Here is a 21,858-nt window from a genome sequence, read left to right as displayed (position 1 = left end):
CTAATTGATATTCGGAAGTGTTAAGGAACATGTCAGTTGTTTCCGTATTCACGACATCCAGTTATGTCTCTGACATTACCCACCCGCCTTTTTTGGGGGAAATGTCATTCGACAGATCTTGCATCGCTGGCCCTGGGACTAAGTTTAGCTAATTTCTGAATGACCTAACTTGAATCGGTCAGTGTGAGCCGAAAAAATGTTTTCATCCGGTACGCAAGTTTAGACATTGCACGTCGGTGCAAAATAAAAAGTTTTCTATGAATAGTAGAAACTTCTGTTCGTCTGTGTAGCGGTTTATGTTGAACTGCTAGGTGGCATAACCGTTCTACATAAACTGTTATTCTCTAATGAGTCGAAGACGAAACTTAATTCTCATTAGACCGTGGTTTACTATAAATGAAGTTGATTTTTCTACCTTTCTATATTCATCAAGGTGGTATGCAGAGATGCCAGAACTGCAGATTTGTCTGTAAATCAGCAGATTTCGTATTTAGTGCTGCAGACATTTTTGTTGTTGTGCAGACTCCCGCAGACTTTGGAAAACTCGAGGTTTTCGCTGACTTTCGTCAAAATTAACAGATTTTTGAAATTGCCGCCTTTATATTTTTTGCTCGCCAACTCAGAGAAATTGCTGACAGCAAGGCATACTTGCGGACTGCAGATTTTTGCAATCCTGTCTGAAGATATTTGAAATGTTTACCTGGCATCTCTGGTAGTATGTGTCATGTACTTTTCGTATTGAATACTATTATCTTCAAAGTGCGAATTTCCAACAATAGAATCATTCCATGATTTTATTCTTTGAACAAAGATCGATATAAACATGATGATCTATCGAAGCGGAGTTATTTGCTCTAATTTCTTCAATAACTCGATGACTCGATTACTCAAATAGAAATTGGAACAATTACCCTAACTTAAGTGTGAAGAATATCACAATTTGCTGCTACCTGAATGCCCCTTTTCCGTCCGACCCCAATCAATCGTATCCCTTTCCTTTTACTCCCTCTGATTGCGGTCAGTGAATCCCTCAGGATCTTGATTGCACCAGAAGCCCCCATTTTTCCCCAAGTGGTAATCATGCGGCGAATGCTCCCGGGATGAAGGAGGCACGTCAGCAATTGCATCAGATTCCAGTTGCCAACGCCTGCGAACATTCATGACGCACAGCAATAAATGCGGATGACTACTTTCATTGAATTTAACCTTGAATTTCTAGCCACGTACTGCTAGGGAAAATTTAATGTAAAATGCGCACGTTGAACCAGAAAAGGAGTGAATGGATTTATTACTTTATTGTTATACAATCAAGTGTTCTTGCGCGCGGTCGTCCATCCGTCGGCAGTCTGAGGTGCCGGGGCATGCCTGGCCAATTCGCAGAGGCAGGGAATAATGATCAGACAGTGGCAGACAGAAAAGGAGAAGCCTAATGGGAAAATTGCTGATTAGAATGGTCCCGCAGGGCTTGCACGTCTCTCAGGCACTCATAACGTAACGTAACGAACGGGCAGAAGACAAACGGCGATCGTCGCCAATTGCAAATCAGGTTCCCGCCAACGGTCGGCAATTATTGGTGTTTCTTTATGATCGATGTGCGCACATGTAATCATAATTCGTACCTCACCTTTCAGGCAAAAGCGATTTCGGAAGCAGTAACGATTCTGTTTTATAGTTATGTTTTATTTCTGTTTTATTATTTTTTTCGCTTTTTTTTACAAACATCATACATTTTTTACGTGTGTTCTGCATGGTTTTCTCCTTTTTGTTGATAGTTCGGCAGTACTATTTTTTGTTTGTTCTTTTGTTCGATGCTTTCGATTATCAAAATCACATTTTAAATAAATATTTCGTTTCGTTCCAATAGAAAAATAAATAAATACTGATAAAAGCGGTCCCCTTCTTCTGATCCTTCCGGATGCCGGATGCTCTCGCTCGTGAACTTTCCAGGCTCCCGTTCGAGCCGAGAACTTAACGAAACGAGCCTACCAAGCACTCACCAGAAGGAAGAAGACAGTGGAATTTTATCGAAAAAATAAATTTGTTGCCACTACGAACGAAATGATATGACTTGATAGGATTTCGTTAAAACCATAAGATTCCTTAGAAAAAGAAAGGAATTTTCATTTTACTCTGCGCCTGTGTGTGTGTTTGTGAGTCGTATGGCTAGAACAAAATACTGAGTCCCTAATTAGAGTGCACTTAAGAGTAATTCTTCTAAGGTGTTTGGTTTCCCGTAAGTTCGGCTGAGGTTGAGGGAGAATCTTCGGCGGCAAGTGAAGCAACGGCGACTGGAGCAGAACCGTCTCCTTCGGGAGCAGCTGTGGAAGAGCCCGGTGGTCGGAAGAAGTTCTGAACATTTTGCACCAAGCTCTGGATGGGACCAGTGGCCGGGGCGGGTTGCTGTTCGGAGTTGCTGGACGGGCGGTTGAACACCGATCCGACAGCATTCTGAACCTGCTGGATGATGTTCGGTCGGGCGGTAGTGCTGCTGTCACCGGTCTGTGCATTTTGAGAATTTGGACTCAAGAAGCTTTGGATGTTCTGACCAAGCTGCTGAATTAGGTTGGGAGCAGCGGTAGTAGCTTCATCGTTGGCGGCGGCAACCTCTCCGGTGTTTAGATTTTCCGCGGCACCCGGAGCAGCAGTTGTTGATCCGCGGTTCAGAATAGGTCCCAGAGGACTGTTCTGGATCAAATTGTTCACTGGTTGAATGATCTGCTGAATAATGTTGGGACGAGCGGTCGTGGCAGTGTCATCCTTGACTTCAATGGCACGAACTACATCGGACGGTTCCTGTTCGACTTCCTTCACGGGAGCGACTTCCTCTACGACTGGTACAGATCGAAGTGCGTCAGTGGGTTCAACGGCAGCTTCGTTTTCGACAATTTTTTCTTCTACGATCGCTTTGATAGCCGGAACAACTTCATTCTCAACGGCAGGAACGGCTTCTTTTTGCTCGGTAACGACGACGGCTGGTTCTTCAACTTCCGCAACGGGAAGGGCCGAACGTAAAGATTCTACGGGGGCAATAACTTTCTCTTCTACGGGAATCTCTGGGACTGGAACTTTTTCATCTTCGACTGGAGCAGCATCGGCTGCGGCGGGAGTTTCCGGAATTGGAACTTCATCGTTCAAAACAGCGGGAGCGGGTACTTCATCGGCAACTGTATTTTGGAGTTCAGGAACTGGTTCCAAGATTTTTTCAGCAATCACTTCTTTGTCTGCAACAGCAACGGCGATCGGTTCTTCAACAGCGACAAGTGGAGCGGCGGATCTGTGAGATTCAACGGGTGCTACCTCCGATTCTGGGACAACTTTATCTTCGACGACAACGCTTCTAACCTCCGGTTCTGGTTCCGCAACATCATTGGTTTGGGCAGCTTTAACTTCTGCGACAATTTCGATCAAAGGTCTAACGGGTTCCGGCACAATGTTGCGAGCGGTTTCATCCAAGATTTGTTCCTTTCGTTCCTCGACTACAACAGCGACTGGCTGAACGCTCTTCAGTAACTCGACAGTAGCCGGTTCCGCATCCTTGACGACCGCATTTCCTTCCGAAACCTCAGCTTTATCCAAAATAACTTCAGCTACGGTTCGTACAGCTGGGACGACCGCTTCTTCCTTAACTTCGACGGGTTTTTCGCTTTCGACAACGGCTACTGCTGGAATTTCTTTTTCTTCATCAACCACCGGAAGAGCACTACGAACGGCTCCTACGACCTCCATCGGTTCGTTTTCCTGTTTCAGTTCCTCGACAACGGGCACCACTGGTTCGGCAACTTCAACCACTGGTTCGACATTGCGGGCCAATTCGATTGGTACAACCACTTTGTCTTCGACAACTGGCTCAGCCACAACTTCTGTCTCCTTGACAACAACGGCTGGCTCTTCGACAGCAACAACTGGAGAAACGCTGCGCAAGGATTCCACAGAGGATTCCTTCTCGACAACGACCACCGGTTCATCAACAAGGACCTGTTTGACGGCCACGGGTTCGACGACATCGACCACATTAACGGCGGAACGTTGAATCTCCGCTGGCACAGCTGCATCCTCGACGATCACCTTGGCTGGTTCTTTTTCGACAGCGACGGGAATTTCGTCCTTGCGCAGCTCTGCCACCGGTTCATCCTTAACGATCTCGTCAGGTACAGGCACTGTGTCTTCTCGAGCTACTCGTATGATAGACGCACTCAGAACACCGTTTAGTGCCGCACAGGCAAACACGCAGATTAGTAAAGCTTTCATTGCCTATGACAATACCTACAGCGAAGGATCGTCGGAAGTGCTGGTGTTAGTTTTTGGCACAAATAATTCACTTAATATGTTTTTGTTTGTTCAGTTCCTACACACTATCAGTCAGTTACTTTCGTCACTTCACTTTCGCTCGTAGGCCCACCGGTCTCAGTTGTACCCTTACTCCTTGCTCGTCCTCGGTGGCGATAGACGACGATCTGCACTTAGCCAATTAATGTCTCCGACTGAATGTAAAATGAGAAAGAAGCTCGATTTTATATCACCGTTGGTCGCAAGCCGATGACCCGTTATATTTTTTTTTTCTTTCCTTCCTTCTTTTCGCTTTCCTTTCCCACTAGTGGCGAAGTTCTGTGCAATCAGCAGCAAGTCCACAGTGGCTCGCGCAGGTAAGAAGATCCCAAATCACGGCCCTCGTCGCCACCACGGATCCGGGAGAGTCCGAGACTTGGATGATAGATAGAGAGAGAGAGAGTGCGTTTAATGCTACATCCACGGCCCGAGAAAGATGGCAGGAAGAATGTCGGATAAAGTTTTTGCTCTTCCGCACCCATGGTGCGCCGAGTCCACCGAGTCAACCACTCCGCCCTCCACTCCACACCAATGCACGATGGGCAATGGAACTGACTTGAATACCCAGCTCATAAACCAATTCTTCCTTTTCTTCGCAGATTACTACTGGGCGAGGAAGCCGGAGCGGAGTTCATGTGATTCCATCGGTTAGATTTGCCAGTGGGTGCACTTATTCACTTTGTTGTTTTATTTTCCCCCCTCTGTTTATCCTCCTCCAACATCAGCACATCTTTGCTGCACCGCAAGAATTCGCCAGCCCAACGGAGCTGAATATGAATGCATAAGAAAATAGGAACATTTTTCTCCGTGCTTCCCGTCTCTCTTAGAATACATATCCGACTGGAGCAGAACAGAGGTGGCAATTTTATTTTCTAACTCCTTGTTCGCAACCCCAGCCCCCCACAGACGGCTCCCCTAATCATGGTAGCGCACATCGGCTCTTGATATAGAAGCACCAATTAGTCTTGAGAAGTTTATTTTTTTGCAATTTGTTCTTCTTGTGTGCGAAACATGTGAATTTTAAATGAACCGGCCAGCGCAGAGGGCGATGAGGAAAAAAAAAACAACCAATCCAATATACACCTCAGCAGAACATGTTCCGGCTTACCGGATTGCGCCGAAAGGAGAAAAAAAATTGGCGTTGTTCATGCCGGTCACGAGTGAAATCAGCGCAAAATTAGCAACGCAAAGAGGGAAGGATTTCGTTTGCTGGCAAAGGGAGCTGAGGGCAGGGATTTTGGTTTCCGACTGCCGATTGGTGCTGTTTGTGGTAACTGAAATAAAAGTGAAAATTTTGGAAATTTACGCCTGTGTTAAATGGACTGGCGGTGTCCGGTAGGTACATCTGAGTCTTGTATGTGTAACTGGAGAAACATTTTCTTTGGTGGCGGCTGGGAGACAGCGATGACGCATGTGCGTTTTTGGCGACGAACCCGTTTTGGACCTGTGCGAACAGTGATCGATGGCGCTCGAAGCTATTTTATCTTTCATTTAACACGAACGCGGCGTTTTGTGCTATATGGCGTACCAAAAATGTGTGAAATGCAAAGAAATTAACCGATCAGTGTTCGGTTAGGTGTAGGGTAAAGTGTCATAATATGCCCCCCTTAAGAAAACATTGAGATATTTCCAAGTGTATTGATATATTTTCCTCGAGAATGTATGTATTTCATTGCAATACGGATGAGGAACATAATTTTCAATGACTCCAATAGAAAAAATGAGAATTGATTGATATAAACACATTTTCCAAAACGGCCACATTCTTAGTTCTTTTCGCTCGCCTCAGACATAATGCCCCAGCAGCCGTAAAATATGTCTCACAACAAATCAGTGGCATGACACACAACAAAAGACATTTTATCCCACAACAATGATGCATTATGCTTCTTGAAATGTCCAAAAAGTTATTGTTTTGAGATAATCAGTATGTCAAAGAAATGGCGGATAAAACATATATTTAGTCGAAGCAAAACTTAACATCGAAAAGCTGCTAAATGAAATTTAGTTTTTTCATACTTTCCTGCAAACGACAACCACCAAACTTGCATAGCAGAAAGATCCTATGAAAAGATAGTGTTAGTGATAAAACTTTGGTTCAGAAAAGTCTTCAATGCTTAAGAAAGTAAAGGGGGCATTTTGGCTAGCAGGGGCGCTTTATAAGACTTGCCCCTATCTTTATTAGTCGTTTACAGATTAGGAGAAATTGGTGTATAAAAAAGGCGGGTGGCTAATTTCGAAAACTATCCGCACAAATAATAAAGGAATAAAATAAATCCCAGCGAATGACAATTACAGGTTTTTAGTGGGGCTAAATTAAATAAATAAGTTCAATATAAAATATGATGATATAAGGGATTACTCTATTGTCTAAAAGTTATTTTGACAGTGTGAAGTGCCATCTCTACTTAGTATTGTTTGGTAAATCATCATTAATTGATTAACTCCAGAACAACGCTGTCTAATCGTGGAAATTTATTCTCATAATCAGTGTTAAATTAAAACTGTTCGTGAATTTTATGGTTCACATAATTATCTGTCTGAGACCACCATAAAAACCTGTTTTAATCCACCTAGTGGTGTAATGATGCCTTTCTCATGTATAATATTGTGGTATTCTATTCAAAAAATTTTTCTTCGATTTTTGAAAGAAACCAAGAGATTGTTTGTGCATTAACTAGTATAACATACAGAATAAAACAGTGCTTTGATTGCGTAGGTCATCCTTAAGAAAACGAAGTGGGTTCACTATTATATGCACTTCCGGCACCGGAACCCGAGAACCGGTCTAATCAAAGTCGGTTCGTACGGCCACCAACTAACATGACACACAAACTCCTCTAGTACGCACTCTAAATTACGAATTAAATGTTTGTCGCAACCGAAAATATGCAGTAATTTTTGGTAGGACCATAAGACCTTTCAATTGCCCCTTAGATTGGGTCTTAGTCCAGTTTATAAAATTTTTTACGGTTTTTGTTCCGCCAGTTTAAGTGACGGTGTACAATATTGAACACATTTTACCCTATCACTACGGAACCGGAAGTCTGATTCGGATGAAATTCAGGAATTCCGTAAGGGACCGGGAGACCTTTCATTTGAATCTAAGTTTGTGGAAATCGGTTCAACCATCTCCGAGAAAACCTAGTGAGATTATTTGACACACACACATACATAAATACACAAACAGACATTGCTCAGCTCGATGAACTGAGTCGAATGGTATATGACACCTGGCCCTCCGGGCCATATTTTCACTAGTCGGTTTTTCAAGTGATTGCATAACCTTTCTATATGAGAAAGGCAAAACGTTATTACAAAAATTCGATCTACATTAATCTTTTGGAGCAAAGATAATCCACACGTCGTTCAAGAATTACCGATGCATCCCGATAAATGTACTGTTTGGTGCGGTCTATGTCCTGATGGAATCGTCGATCCTTATTTCTTTAAAAACGAGAAATCATGACGCGTTACCGTGAATGGATATCGATAATACACCACGATCAATTAGTTTTTGTTGTCAAATCTTCAAGATATGGATGTGGACGAAATGTGGTTTAAACAGGATAATGCCACTTGTCGTACTGCGGCTGAAACAATCGACTTATTGTAAGAATATTCCAACGACAACATTATTTCGACAAATGGACCGGTGAACTGGCCTCCGCGTTCGTGTAATTTGACGCCACTTGATCATTTTTTGTGGGAATATATGAAACAATTTGTTTATGTGATGCTTTCTAAGCCAATAAAGCTTGCTTCTGATAGAATTGGAACAAAGACAATTGCCTGTATTTCAGTTATTTATTGTACTAAAACAACATCGTTTTCTTCATACTTTTAAGAAAAAATACGGATACAATTATTCGTCACGGTTTCGAAGGAATTCTCGAATTTTTCCTGTAACACGGCTCATTAGGCGGCGCACACCTTCTTCGTCCATCGTTCTAGCTACCTTATTCCACCAGGTCGTCATCTGATTGATGTCTTTGTCCTCTTCATTGCCCATTGTTTCTCAACAGGGCGGAACTGGGGGCAGTTGGGTGGGTTAAGGTTTTTCTGAACAAACTGGACCCCTTTGTCTGCATACCATTCTTGAACGAATTTGCTGTAATGACAGCTTGCCAAATCTGGCCAAAACATTACGGGATGGTCGTGGGATCGAATGAACGGCAAAATTCGTTTTTTGAGACACTCTTTTTGATATAGTTCCGATGTCATTGTATTATTTGTAACGAAAACTTTCGTTTTTTGGCCACAGCTGCAAATGCCCAGCCAAATCATAAATTTTCTTGCAAATTTGTCGGCAAAAACAAATTCAAATTTGGCTGGAACATCCCCCCGAGCCGTTGCTAAGTAAAATTTTTGACCTGGGATTTGCCCGAAGTCAGCCTTGACATAGGTTCCATCATCCATCAGAAAACACCCGTCGCATTTGGTCAGCAACTGGTCATATAGCTTCCGAGTACGAATTTTGACCACACTATTCTGTTTTATGGTCCGATTTGGATTATTCGTCGTGCCATTGCTGAAATAGACCGTCAAATGCATGAAAAAGTGGTCGAAAATTGTACCTCTAGAATTACCTTAGTGAAAAATAGTCTTGGTTATGTGGTTATTTGGTTAAATGTCAAGAAACCATCTACTAAGTGTAAAAAAATTGTCAATTTCATAATTTCATAATATGGCATGCGTTTCATTTAAATTTCTAATCAGAAAGCTCTTAAAAAAGCACCGTTTAGAATTGCTGAAGGAACCGATTTTTGATTCACCGCATTTCACTACTATTATATACCATTCGACGAGATCGGAAAATGTCGATGTGTGTATATGTGTGAGAACTGGAGAATGACAAGAAAACTAGTTCTTCTAAAAGAATAAGTGAACAGGAGTTCGGAGATGACTTAACCGATTTTAACAAATTTAGGCTCACTTGAGAGCTACTCTTGGGTTGTGAATCAAGTTCAAAGATCAATTGGCTGTCACTTCCCATTTTCTGAGATATAATCGTATAAGTGACGTAAACGACTAATCGCATTTTTATTCTACGCTCAATTTTTTCGAAGATCACTAAATCGATTTCAACAATCAATATTATTGAGTCATTGATGAGGGGGGGACGCTTTTTGAAAATCATGATTTGCGGTGTCCACTGTATCAAACAAATCAAAGAAGCATAGATTGAGTAGATGTTTTTCTAGACCCCAACGTTTCTGTTTGGTTAATGTGTTTTTTAATTTTTTGTTTTATGTTTTTTAAATTTTTTTAATTTTGCGTAGTTGTTTAAAGTCACAACTACAATTTTTCACGAAAAAAATTCCGCCATTTTGTAGCTGTGAAACCTTCCCAAAGTAACAAACAACAAAAAGGAAAACTTTGGGGTCTGGTATTTTACATGTAGAAAGTGTGTGCAAAATTTGAAAAAAATTGGTGCAGTAGTTTTTGAATGGCGTTGGACACAGACTTTCAATACCTGCTTTCAAGAAAAACGCGTTTCAAGTTTCTTGTCTATAAAATCGAAGGAAACAATTTATTACCCTAGGGAGCCCGCAGGGTCTAACATTTTCAAAAAATCATGTTCTTACTTTTGTATTTTGTTATAATGAAACATTTCAAGAATATTTCGTCAAGTTTTCAAATCGGTTGAAGCAGAAATCTTGGGCCTGCGTGCCGAGCTCTTACTTCTTCGCAGTATGAGATAAGCAAAGGTGAAGGCCCATAACTTCCACAGTTTTGCTCCGACAGGCTTGAAAATTTCACAGAATATTCTTGAACTTTTCTACTATAAGAAAATATAAAGAAAAAAAAAAATATTCTTCAAAAGTGTTAGAACATACCCGCCCCTTAAGTTTGATGATCGAATTGGAAATACTTCCGGTTTCGGAGATATTATAGTTTGAGTGACGTAGCCAACGAATCGATTATATTTCTATCCGCGCAGATTGTCGGATATGCAATATAAGCGCTGAAACCCGCTTTTGTGAACCAACCGAATCAATCTGAATCAATTTTTATCTGAAATTACCAATACGAAAAAAAAAAAGTTTTACAATGAGACTGTTCGAATTAAAAGAGAAAAGTATTATCACACAACTGCGTGGTTTTTATTTTATGTTTTATGTTAAACATAGACTTACTATCTCATGTTCTATTTCAATTAAACCAATCAAAAGAAATCTAACAAACGAACCGAACCTATGGTTCTGTTACTTTTGTGTCAAGATAAACAGTATGAATCAATAGCATAAAACATGTAGTGAAATTATTATTTTTATTATTATATTATTATTATTATTTTTATTATTATTATTCTTATTATTATTATTATTATTATTCTTATTATTATTATTATTATTATTATTATTATTATTATTATTATTATTATTATTATTATTATTATTATTATTATTATTATTTTTATTATTATTATTATTATTACCGCTTCGTTTTCTTTTTGGGATGTATAAAAAAAGAACAAAGCCCACATGGTTTGTTTTGTGTTTTCTTCTTCCACGTTTCACGTACAGGTGTTGTATTGTCATTCTATATGGCTTTTGAAAGCTTTGATACTCATCGACCTGTAACTGTGGAACCGGAAGTCGGATCCACTTCCCCGATAAACTCGAAAATAGTCACTCTGGAATGTTTTCCTACGAAATTTTTGGATATCCAAAACGAAGAAATCAAAAATCCTTTTTTATCCACTTAGTGGTGTAATTATACCTTTATCAAAATGACTTATATTTTCATCAATACCACTAGAAGATTCTGTCAAGATTTTTTTTCAACTTGAGTAAAATTAGGAACTTTCTTTAGGTATGAACAAACATTTTATTTTTATTATTAGTGAAAATCAAGCCATCTCTGAGAAAACTCCCACACAGACGTTGATCAGCTCCATTAACACTCCAAATACCAAGCCTCAAAAAAAGTTGGAACGGTAACTTCGAGCTGTCATAGATCAGCTGGTTTTGAACTAATCTCAATTTTACACCCTCGAATTTTGGGAAGTTTGTAGATTATTTTAAGTATGTTATTATTGACGATCGCTTAGGAAAAACTAATGAAAATCTGATTTTTCCCGTTCCAAGTTTTTTTTAAGCTAGAAATATGCCCTATCTGCATTCATGCGGCACCTCTAGGTACTACTTCCATAAATTAAATGCACTGAACAAAACAAAAAATACGGGTTACTACCCAAAGTTATAATGAACTGTAGATAGATGACCTAAGAAAAGATGAGACTTTTCACAATGATCGTAAATATTTCGAAATTCAAAGCGATGACCTGTATATTTTTACACATCATTCGATTGCTAGTGATACCAGATACAATTTTCGCCCAATTACCATTCTTGCACTATCAAAAGAAAACCTTAAAAAATCGATAAATTTATAAATATATATGAATTTTTCACTTTTTTCACATGTTTGTATATAACTCAAAAATTAAAGCGATGACATGTACATTTTTCTACTCCAATATATTGGAATCATTACCAGAAACAATGTATTGATTAACAAAATTGTATATCCGTTCAAAGAATCTCAAGAAATTTCTTACAAATTCAGAGTATTTCTATTATTGGGAAAATTTTGTCAAACAAAATCAAAACAAAACTTTTAAATTATATTACATATATTTTATTATTATTTTAGTTCTCATAGATTGCACCCTGTAATTCCGGAACCAAAAGTCGGGCTGGGAAAAAATTCAATAGCAGGGATCAGACCTTCCATTTGAATATGAGTTTGTGAAAATCGATTCAGCCATCTCTAAGTAAATTGGAAATAAAATGAGGAAGAAAACCTTTGAAGACCGCAAAAATATCCTACATTTTTCGAAAAAAATATCAAGGGACAACCGACTCAAGAATGCCTCATTCTTTAGTATGCACTGGAACCTCAGTTCATGCGCAGAGCCGGATGTGCGCAAATTAAATTTCGCGTAAATTAAATAAAACATCGCGTTATTTCAAGTTTTTCGCGTAAAAAAAGGTTTTTCAAATTTCCTTTGATATTAGTGTAAATAATACGAACAATCCTACTACGTCCGATGCTTTAGCGCCTGATGATCTTCTGAGTATGTTCTGATACTATGGAAATGCTTGGAGTATTGTCCTTAGGGACTACACTGTGTCACAGCAAGAACTTCGACGGCTAATACATTTTTTGTTTGTGGTTCATACTTTTAGAGCTACACATTGCTTACTTGTCTATTTATAGCTGTTCCAGGTAGATTCCCAGTCGTCCAAGAACATCAGTGAATACAGGTCTTAAGATCTATACGAGCATTCAGCAATCTATGTATAGTTTTTGAATGCTACTCATAGTCGTAGAGCTACACTCTAAAAAATTTTGAATTTTACAGGTGACTTAATTCCTCATACGATGTAATTCATAAAGACCTAATTTGTCAAATGACGGAAAATTTTATTTGTAATGGCTTATTGTTAAAATAGCTTTAATTTTACTGGTTTCGACTGTAACTTGCATTCTGATACCAGGTGCGACAGTATGATTTTAAATGCACCTTTTACCAACCAAGCAGATGTATGCTTCTGTGGCTCAGTCGATTAACAGACGTACTTGCGATCCAATGATTCTCGGTTCAAGTCCCGGCGGTGTTGCTTATCAGTATTCTTTTTTTATTGCAACGAATTTCATGCATGGATTTTTAGACACAATATTAAATGTTCTTCGACGTTAATTTGCGTGAACTGCGACGCTCCATTTATGTGCATCTAATAAGATGTAAAATCACAGGATTTTTTTTAAGTGTGTACATACTGCTTACTTGTGTATTTTGATCTTTTCTTGGGACATTCTCAGTCGTCCAAGAACTACAGTGAAAACAGGTCTTAAGATCTACACGAGCATTCAGCAGTTTATGTACAGTTTTTCAATTCTGTTCATAATCGTAGAGCTATATGCTGCTTACTTGGGTATTTTGATCTTTTCAGGCATGTTCGTTACTGCCCTTATTTATTTTCAGCACTCAGCAGTAAGCCTTCTGCTTACTTAAATGACCCTTGTCACGTCTCACTTTTCCGCACTTTATTCTTCACATCCTTGCTCTTCCTTGAGTACTATGGCTCTATGATTTCATATTCTTTCTCCTCTTATAATCTCCAGTTAGTTTAATATCGTTAAAAAAAACGAAAAAAAGTAAAAATTACTGACTGACCAGAAGTCACAAATAAAAAAGTAAAAAGTAAAAATTATATACAATATCTGTTTCCAAGAGAATTTTTGGATGCCCAAGGTCTTATTTAGATTCTTCGAAACTAAACAATCTAGTACTATACTATTCATATACTATTCACAACATCCAATTTTCTGAAGGCAGATTGTTTCGCATATGCATATAAATTGAAGTTTCCACCATTATGAAAAAACCTTTTTTTATGCGATCATCGGGTAAATTAAATAAAAATTGCGATATTTTGAATAAAGCACGTTAAAAAGAATCATAAATTAAATTCGCGTAAACTGAGGTTTTAGTGTATCTAGCACTACTGCTGATAGTGATCGTAAAATGGTGTGACTCTCTCTTAATGTGCTATAATGGTTGATCTGAGTTATTTCATGTTTTCACGATAGTTACTCAGCTTAGTATGAAGATTTTTTTAAAGTGACAAACCATGTTCCACAACTTACTTTCAAGACACAAAAAAGTCATGTAAATTATTTTTTAGCTCAAAGTACCATCATCCATATCCTCTGAACTATATGAGATAGAGAGTTTATGCCTTCGGCAGCAAAGTTATTGGATTTGAGTTTATCTAAAGCGTTGTCAAAGACACCAGAAATCACCACCAAAAAAATTCATGAAATTATAAAGTTAGACTCCATCTCGAGATCGATTGGACGAGCAAAACAAAAACAGCTTCCAAGGATTAGTTTGCCACCACCTCATAGATACGGCACCGATTTCAAGAACCTTGAATTTCCGATTAGACCAATAAATCAAGAGTCGCTAGGCCCGCCATATAATATTCTCGTTATCTATTTCGAGCATCTGTGTTTTTCACATCAGCAAAAAAAAAAATCTTCAAGGCGGCAATCTTGGTTCTGTTCCGCAAGGCAGCAATCTTGGTCCGTTGCTGTTTTCGCTTTTCACGAATGTCGTTTCACTGCTGTTACTACTGGGATGTAGATTGTTTTATGCAGACGATGCAAAAATCCAGAAAGTTATCAAGCGTATTGCAGATTGCCTTCAAAAGTTTGAAGATTGGTGTTCAAAAAATGGTTTGTGCTCATGTATTGAGAAATACTGCGTCATTGAACTCTAGGTGGAATAATAGTAAGAACAATAATCCTTGAAATTTAAATATCGAATTGTTTCAATGACACAACAGTAATCAATGCCACACAAAGAGCGGAGGCATCTAGTCAGTAGACAGTTTTCCTGAAACTGGACATCGTTCAGGCGCCTCAACACAGCAGTCAACACAGATAAACGGGGACCTTTCTCTGCGACAAAATTAAAATGTGAATTTTACGATCAGATAATCATTTTACTTGTGATATGACAGGCGCGAATCAGCTTCGAATACAAGCTGCTTCCGCGATGACCCCGGCTGATCTCGCTCAAGATCGAACGGCGCTAGAAGCGTGCTGCTGCGGAGTTCCTGCTGCTGGCAACTCAATACCTATACCAATCATAGAGAGAGAATAAAAAAAAACATGCATAAACTATCCGCCAACATATCATTATGTAGGCAAAGAAGGGATTGTTGATAATAAAATTAATCACTGCCAGCCAGCAGAATCACGAGCAAACGAGAAAGCATCAACCGCAGCCACATTTGTTACAGGTCTCGGTCACACCTATTAGAGCATTTCAGGTTAACCATCTTCGGCCGGCTGTGGTCACAAGAACCGGTGGAGTTTCATGTGGTTAGACGAGAAGATTCTCCCGTTATCTAGTCGTCCGGCAGTCAGCTTTCAGAAAACATCTCGCCCCGGGGTGTGCTCGAGTGGTCGAGGAACCACCGTCGAACTGCCTGTGGTTAAGACAATTCCACTCTAGTTTAGCTAGCAGACATTTCGAGGCAATCCCATCCAAACTTAACCCACCGTGCCCCGATAATCGCCGGGGACGCGAATAGGTCTTGGCTGGTGCGGCGCCGTCACAAACTTGTTGTTTGCCGAGTTGTTCCACCTCGAATTGACACCGCGATCGGTTTGATTGGAGCCAATGGCTACGCTTGGGCCGCCGCTGCTTCCCGGTGACAAACCGCAATGATACGGAAGAACGCAACGCCGCAACTGACCGTTTGACTCGATACACAGACGACCGACCGATCGGTTTGAATAAATTAATTTCAGATGAATCTCGGGATGCTAACGGGATTTTTATTTAAATGTAAAAAAGACGATTTTATTTTTCCAGTTACGTTTGTCTTTTGGAGGGCGTGACTCAGCGAGGTTCTTGTGTAGAATGGTTTATTTTTGTTTTCATGTGTGTTCAATTCGTTTGCACGAGCGGAGATGCAGGTTGCTTCAGTTTTGTTTTTTGTCGATCAGATCAATAGTATTTTGATACATGAACATGTAAGAAGATTCCGGTTCCTTGCTTATTCGAGTTATATCATGTTTCCCACTAGAACTTGTTCCTTGATGAAACGGTGCCATGGTTATGATAAATTTTAAGCTCCACTTGGAAGGTATTGCGATTGCTTCGTAATTTGAAATTTTGACTGCTGCCCTATTGATCCAGTCCAAATCAAAGGTAGTTAACAAATTTATCCAAATTTCGGTTTAATTATAAGGAGCAGTGAGATGATACTTTTTTATCGAACCACGTGTTTTCTGCATCAATAATCGTTTTCCTCTCGAAAATTGTGACAAGAAAGACTGGTCGTCGATTGCTTTATTGAAATGAATAGCACAAAATATCTATAAAAAAAATAAAGACAATTTCTAAAATATACTTTTTTTATATATTTGAGTGATACGAAAATCAATGGGTTATCACTTTGAATTCGAAATTAATAAGGAATTTCCAGTATAGGGATTAACACGTCATAGGCGAACGATTATGTTGCCAAAAAGAAGTAATTTTGATTCCACGCGGAGAACCCTTTGATCATAAAATTGCGATATCGCAGTTTTTGATTTTTGCGATAGTTGATTTAACTAATTTCTTTTTGATTCAACCAATATGGTTTTTGATTTGCATATTTTTAAGTAGTTGAAAAATATGTTGTTTTGAATGCTGTCAAATGCCGGAGACAGTTGAAAGCAAAACAATAATCGCAATGCAAAATCAACAACTTTTTTAGTTGAACTCTGTTCGCGTCGCTTCAAAATGTCAATGAAAACAACATTGAAGGTTAAAGCGTTCGGTGAAATTGTATTCATTCGATTTGTGAAATTTATAACAAGCGTTTATCTAACAGCGGTGTTTAAGACGAAAAAGATTTGGTGACAAATTAGAAAATGTTAATGAATGATCATCTCGTAATCTTTCAGGTATGCGCAAAAATTTTATGCTTTAAATCATTGATTTATTTCCAGCAGACTGTTTTACTTCCAGCTGTTTGATACCGATGATGATGTTCATGCATTAGCAATAAAACGCTTTTTGACATGAATTTAATTCATAAAAGTAACAGGAGCGAAGGGTTTCAAACACACAGAACGCGCTGCGATTGAATGGCGCGTTTGAATTGCCGTCGCAAAATTCCAATTCCCAGCGGATGATGCACCCAAGCTTACATAAATTGACTAAAATTATCAGTGCATAACTTTAGTTCAACCGTTTGAAGGCATCATCTTTCAATACTCATTTTAGGTAAAATTAATAATTTCACTGATTTACTCGCCCCTCCGGGCGCTTTTTGCTGATTGAAAACGTTTTTCTACATCAATCATTTCCGTTCGAATCAGAGTTTTTTTTTAGAATTTAGATCTTTACTGATCTCGACTTGACATGATCATGATCATACAAAAATCAAAATCACTTAGAGATCAGATCAGTTCTGATTTCGTAATGATAATTTATTCCTTGGTTAAAATCACTTGAAATCAGCAGTGATCAGTGGTTTTCCTAGCCCTAATGAAATTACATGTCAATATAAAATACTGTTTATATTTTAACAACGATATTTATTTCATGAATCTCAACATATCGAACTTATTTCAAATAGATCTTGACGTGTATCAGTAAGTATATTTTGATTATTTTCGCAAATCAATAACATTGTTCGAGTTGATTCAACTATTTGCAATGTCTAATACAAGTAAAACCGATTTATTTTTCAACTAACAGAATTTTGTTTCAATAACAACAGCAGTTATTTCAACTAAAATATTTGTTGAAATTCAAAGGTATATGTCCTCACTAATTGACAGCATTTTTTTTCAAACAGTTAAACTAGTTGTTTCAACCATCGTTTCTACTAATCGAAAAACAAAAATGACAGTCTAGTTAAAACAACAATCGATTAGTTGTACCAAATTTTAACCAATCGAATTCAGAAAATCAACTAATATTCTGGTTGAAATGGGATCGCGGGTGGTTCCGTGCAAGCGTCATTTCATCGTGCTTAGTTCAAAACCCCAACTATTGAGATATAATGAAAATCGACATCTCCCTAAACAGTTGACGGATTCTTACAAACTACGATTCGTTTGATTGGTATTATGATAAGGTATCTAAATTTGCAACAAGTTTTAGTTTTCAAGGTCAATTATAATAGATATTATTAAAAAACAAAAAAATTTACAACAAAAGCTTGCATAACTCGGAAAGTAATTTATAACAAATTGAGATATTTTTTTCACATAACAAAAATTGTTTAAAATTGGCCGATTGGTTGTTAAAATAACAAAAATTATTACTGAATTGGGTCTAGGTGATAACAAAACTGCAACAAACATTGATATGATAATATCAAAATTATATCCTTCCTCGGATTTTTTCGTGCGTAGGATTTTACCGTGCTTTTTTGCATACTTTCAGGTAATTTTACTTGAAATTGAAAAAAAAAACATGCAGTAGCCGGAATCGAATTCGAACCGGGGAGGTTGGTATTACCATATCACACTTCTTTCGTCGCACACTTCTTGCGACGCTTCTTTTTAACCAGCAAGTCAGAATTCGTAAAATCGTCCAAAAAAATTAATACTTTCATTTTTGTGTTGATAGTTTGGTTCTATTCGAACATTAAAATAATTTTCTGAAAAAAGGTAAAAAAAAGTTTTCTGAAAGTAGTTGTAAAAAGAAATTTTTGTGGGCCAGAAATTAATTCCAAAAGTATAATGAAAAATATAACTAACGACATGATATTTTCATACAAAACGGGTATTATCAAGAGAAGGGGACAATTCTAATCAAAAATTCGTCTGAAGGCATTTAGGCTCCAAAATCAACCTCTGAATCGCAAACAAGACCCGCATTTTGATGTAATTGGAACCACTGCATACTTCGATTATTTCCCGAAATTCATCAAAACTTTGCCGAGATTTGAGCAGCCGACTGCTTGACAGTCATCTCGGCAAATTTTAAAACAACTGGAATTCTCGGTATTGCTTTTATCTGACAAGTAATTTGCGTAACCAAGAATTACGATCTCGGGAAGACTATAGATGTAAAGCATTTACACTGTAGAATGGATGCACTTTTATGTCATTTCTAGTAGGGAACACAATTAAATAAAAACAAAACATTAAATATTTAAAGAGGTCGTCAAATGGTGAGATAACTAAGTCCTCACAAGTTCCTATCTCATGCCTCCCCATGTGTCTATGATGACACTTGGTCAATTGAACGGCATCGGCTGGGTGCTATCGCCTTCTGCGTTAGTAGCAGAATGAGAGGGTGCGAAATGACTTATAAGTTGAAACCCTTCCTGAAGTGCAATATTTATCATAGTATATTGCAACACATAATTTTGTTGTTTAAGTACTATTGAACGAGAAATATTATATTTCCTCCAGTACTGTGACGAAAGAAGAGCATAACTTGCACTGCGATATTACCTGTTATATATTGTATCATAGCATAATATTTCATGTATTATCGTCTTATATTATATTATATTGTATTACATTATATTATATTTTTTTTTGTTTTATGCTATATATATATATATTATTTTATGTTATATAATACTATGTTGTATTATATTATTTTACATTGTATTATATTATGCAGTGTAATTACATTTTGTTTTGTGTTTGTTGTTTACAAGATAGTGGCTTTGGCGCCTGTCTGAAAATGGCATGAAATTTATTCAACTCATATAGGCTTTTCCTCACTCTTTCGGTTCATTTAGATATATGTCCTTTGAACCCAATAAGAAATAAAGTCCTGAGTCACGTGGGGGAGCTTTGTCTTTCTCCCTGTTGGTCTGAAATGAGTAAGACGCACCCTTCTAACAAACAAACCATCAGGCGGATTTAGGCTGGTATAGCGAAATTCTTCATTATTTATTTAGACCCCAACATTTCTGTTTATTTTTTTTATTTTTCGTAGTCAAAACTACGATTTTTCACGAAAAATCCACCAGTTTGTAGCTGTGAAAACTTCCCAAAGTAACAAACAACAAAAAATAAAACTTTGGGGTCTGGTATTTTACAAGTAGAAAGTGTGTGCACATTTTTTTGATGGACATGGACCTTCAAGACCTGCTTTCGAGAAGAGCGCGTTAACAGTTTTTTTGTTTTAAAAAACCGAAGTAAACAATTCATTACTCTAGGGAGCCCGTAGGGTCTAATATTTTCAAAACATCATATTTTTTCTTTTGTGTTTTGTTAAAATGAAACACTTCAAAAATGTTTTGTAAAGTTTTTAATTCGATCGAAACAGAAATCTCGGGCCCGTGTGCAGTAAGAGATAAGCAAAGATAAAGACCCATAACTTGTTTTGTTCCAATAGGCTTGAAAATTTCACAGAATATTCCTGAAATGTTTTTTTTTCTATAAGAAAATACAAAGAAAAAATACATGATTTTTCAAAACTGTTATTTCTCATTGTTAAACATTTGCATTTTCTCATAGTAAAACATTTCAAGAATGTTTTTTTTTGTTTTAAATTTGAAAATTACATGGCTTGAAATCGAATGAATTAACACATGGATCAATAAGTCCCGAGACTAACAATGGAAACAACATTTTTAGCCAAATCTTTTTTCCTGGAGCATTTTTTAAGATCAGCAAAGAGCCAGTAGCCACTGGGGGCTAAATCTGGTGGGTATGGGGGGTGGGGAAGCAGATCAAAGCCCAATTCGTTCAATTTCGCCATTGTTTTCATCGACTTGTGGCAAGGTGCATTGCAGCACTCGCGGCACCCACTTGGAAAAAAGCTTTTTCATGCTCAATTTTTCATTAAGGATAGTAAATACACTTCCATATGATATCTGTGTCATCTCAGCAATCTCACGGGGCTTCACTTTACGATCTTTTATTTAAATTTTTGTCACTTCACTCACATTTTCCGGTGTAACGGCTTCCACAGGTCTACCCGAGCGTTCCGCGTCATTTGTGTCGGTACGACCTCGTTTAAACTCGGCGAACCACCGACAAATCGTTGCTTTTGATGGACAAGAGTCCGGATAACATTTTTCAATCCATTGTTTCGCTTGCACGGTGTTTTTACCCATTAAAAAACAATGTTTTAGCAAAACACGAAACTCGGTTTTTTCCATTTTTTAAACAAACTACAAAACGACTTTACTCCAACCTCGATAACTCAGCTGTTTCTGGTCGGATCGACTTAAAATTTTGACCCGTTTCAAGCAAAGGTTAGTACTCTAGAAAGACGTGGTTACTGGTTTACTACGAGCGCCATCTCTGCTTTAGTCTCGGGACTTATTGATCCATGTGTTAAAAAACAAAAGATCGATAAAAACAGCGCGTCTTGAACCAAGAATGATTAGACCACAAAGCATGCCATTTAATCGACTGAGCCACTGAAGCACATATCTGCGTAATGAATAATTGATAAATCAATACAGCGGCACTTGGTAGCCGAGTGCAAATTAAACTCGGAGCATGTAAAATTCTGTACGAATGGAATAATGCGTCTGTTGCTCGCAACCGAACAACGAAATGATTTTCCGAGGGTATAATCTACAGCCACAGAGCAGCAATAAAGCAAATGATGTAGCAATAGGGAGATTATAATATTCCTGTAGATACATTTTCGATCAATAATACAGTATAGATAATATAATTGTTACAGTAATAGTTATAGGTTTGGTTATATAAGCATGTAGATATTTAAGTATTATATAAGAATCACTTACGTTTAGTCATTTAACTTATTCATATCCGGTCGAACAGTACAGTACAGTACAGTAGGTATAATAGATCTGGGGTTAAACTCTGCCTTTCTCGGCTAGTTTTATGATAATCCGTTCGTACAATAGTTAGGTTAAATCAGATATTTCGTTGCCGTTATCATTCCTGAGCTGCAGTTCAAATTATTATTAGAAACAACAATATAATATATCCTTGTTAGTTCAAGTACTTACGCAATATATTTAGGTATATATTTAAGAGAAATTCAACTTTCAA

The 21,858-nt window shown here is 38.0% G+C and overlaps 1 protein-coding gene across 1 annotated transcript; it reads right to left on the bottom strand.

Moving 5' to 3' along the window:
* Positions 1-1,659: 1,659 nt before the first annotated feature.
* LOC131436222 (calphotin-like) lies at positions 1,660-4,497 on the bottom strand. The gene has a single exon (XM_058604839.1). The coding sequence runs from the start codon at positions 4,246-4,248 to the stop codon at positions 2,215-2,217; it is 2,034 nt and encodes a 677-aa protein (XP_058460822.1). The 5' UTR covers positions 4,249-4,497; the 3' UTR covers positions 1,660-2,214.
* Positions 4,498-21,858: the final 17,361 nt, after the last annotated feature.

Source organism: Malaya genurostris, chromosome 3, assembly GCF_030247185.1.
Source record: "Malaya genurostris strain Urasoe2022 chromosome 3, Malgen_1.1, whole genome shotgun sequence".
Classification (NCBI taxonomy): Eukaryota; Metazoa; Arthropoda; class Insecta; order Diptera; family Culicidae; genus Malaya; species Malaya genurostris.
Note: the sequence above shows the minus strand (reverse complement) of the source record. Positions and strands in the feature narration are given on the sequence as shown.

What these genes read in the sequence shown, in the direction of transcription:
- LOC131436222 (XM_058604839.1), bottom strand. Translation starts at nt 4,248, where the DNA reads ATGAAAGCTTTACTAATCTGCGTGTTTGCCTGTGCGGCACTAAACGGT.